We start from the raw sequence: 1,855 nt of genomic DNA, 5'->3' as shown, positions 1-1,855 counted from the left end.
CTTTAACTTTAAGGGAGGAAATTTTCTTCTTTAAAAAAAATAATTAAATAAGAGAGGAAACAACGATTAAATTGCCATGCATGCATGTTGACTCGGTCTATGGAAACCGCGGGCTTTAGATGGTTTGCCATTCACACTACCGATTCAAATAACTGTTCGTATAACGACTAACGACCGTGTATCCCTTGACTCAGTCCACACAGGTCTCTGCTCTCTAGTCCACGACTAAGCTCTCATATTATAAATTGAAACTCTTTGAGCAGAAACCAAAATACAGAAACTAATATCATCTCTCTCTCTCTCTCAAACACTCATATCATATATACAGATTGTCTTATTATTATTATTATTATTATTATTATTATTATATATACAACAATCCCATTTGTTCCATACTATCAAACATGAAGGTAATCCCTTTTCCCACATTGAAATAAAAAAATTCTTACATAAGTTCGAGCATTAATCATACCACCAGACACCCTTTATGCATGGTGCTACTTGTTTAGAGTTTGAACCTCACATTTTTCATCCTCTTATTCACCTAACCAAAAAGAGTAAAGACTCACATGCATAAAATTGAATGTACTTTTTTAGCAGTATAAGTAAATGCTAGAAAGAATTATTAAAAATAGCGTTTATTTTTTTTCTTTTTTATTCCGTTAAAAGATACTAATGTCTTATATTATATTCATCTAATGGTGCAGCAAAAGATAGTAATGAAGGTGCAAATGACTTGCGAGAAGTGCAGAAGCAAGGCCATGAAGATTGCAGCTGTGGCACAAGGTGTGAAACTTTGCATCAAATTTCAACTCTCATTTGCTTTTGAAAACTAAAGTCAAGGGGCTGATTACTTTTATATGTTTCTGAATATCAAACAGGTGTGACGTCAGTGGCGATTGAAGGAGCAGATAAAAGCCTGGTGGTAGTGATAGGAGATGGAGTTGATTCTGTTAGCTTGACCCGCTCACTAAGGAAGAAGCTTGGCTCTGCCACCATTCAGAGTTTGCAAGAACTGAAAGCAGAAAGTCCTGAGAAGAAAACAGACCCAACTCCAACTTTTTATTATAGCCAATATCCTCAGTATCCCTTGTACCATGCAAATACAGTAGCTTATCCGGATCAGTACCCCTTGTACCATGCAGATGCTGTGGTTTCTGATCAATACCCTAGCAACTGTGCCATCATGTGACAGACATATTTGCTGAATAATTATATCGCAACCTGTTCCATGATATGTAAACATTTTGTCTTTGTTTAGTTCATGCTCTTGCATGTTTTTTTTATGTCTCCTACATGTTTCTGCTGAGCTGATAAAATTATATTTGTATAAAAACAAGGTATTGTAATAAGTTAATCCTTTTTATAATGGCCAAAATAGCATGCCTTATTAAGAGGATAATGCTTCCTGTGCCGAATGAAACTAAAATTTTCGATAACTAGATTTGTTATAAAAATGCACAACTCCTTGACATTTTTGATGCAGTGTTGAGATTCGATATCTTCTCCGATCATACTCATTATCTCTTTCATTTTTCTTTTTTTGCTGCGTGACACATAATCTCATTCACACATTTCAATTGTGTCCCGCTGTGCTGTAAGTGATTATCATGAATCAAAATCAAAGCACTTCCAACCATATAATATATTATATATATAATTATAAATTATATTTTCAACCATATATATATTCACCAATAATTAGTGACATGGCCAAAGTCAAAGTCAAAGACAAAGGATGTTCAACTGATGAATTCTCAGCGACTTGCTGCAGTTGAGTGGAAGATTCGTATGTGAACAATTGTTAACGGGAGTGAAAGCTTCGCATTAGAACATTAAGACTTAAGACTGCTTC

General features: G+C 34.7%; 1 protein-coding gene across 1 annotated transcript; it reads left to right on the top strand.

The window, feature by feature from the left end:
• The first annotated feature begins 352 nt into the window (after window positions 1–352).
• LOC115954530 (heavy metal-associated isoprenylated plant protein 47-like) lies at window positions 353–1,439 on the top strand. Its single transcript, XM_031072402.1, has 3 exons — window positions 353–410; window positions 708–786; window positions 882–1,439. Exons 1-3 carry the CDS (start codon window positions 405–407, stop codon window positions 1,190–1,192), a joined length of 396 nt encoding a protein of 131 aa, XP_030928262.1. The 5' UTR covers window positions 353–404; the 3' UTR covers window positions 1,193–1,439.
• Window positions 1,440–1,855: the final 416 nt, after the last annotated feature.

The sequence above is a fragment of the Quercus lobata genome, chromosome 8 (genome assembly GCF_001633185.2).
Source record: "Quercus lobata isolate SW786 chromosome 8, ValleyOak3.0 Primary Assembly, whole genome shotgun sequence".
NCBI classification, from domain to species: domain Eukaryota; kingdom Viridiplantae; phylum Streptophyta; class Magnoliopsida; order Fagales; family Fagaceae; genus Quercus; species Quercus lobata.
The sequence above is the reverse complement of the archived record's forward strand: the minus strand, read 5'-3'. Positions and strand labels throughout refer to the sequence as shown.

Bases quoted from the DNA above. Each gene is read 5' to 3' on its own strand.
- LOC115954530 (XM_031072402.1), top strand. The intron at 787-881 runs GTGTGAAACTTT...AATATCAAACAG, and splicing joins GATTGCAGCTGTGGCACAAG to GTGTGACGTCAGTGGCGATT.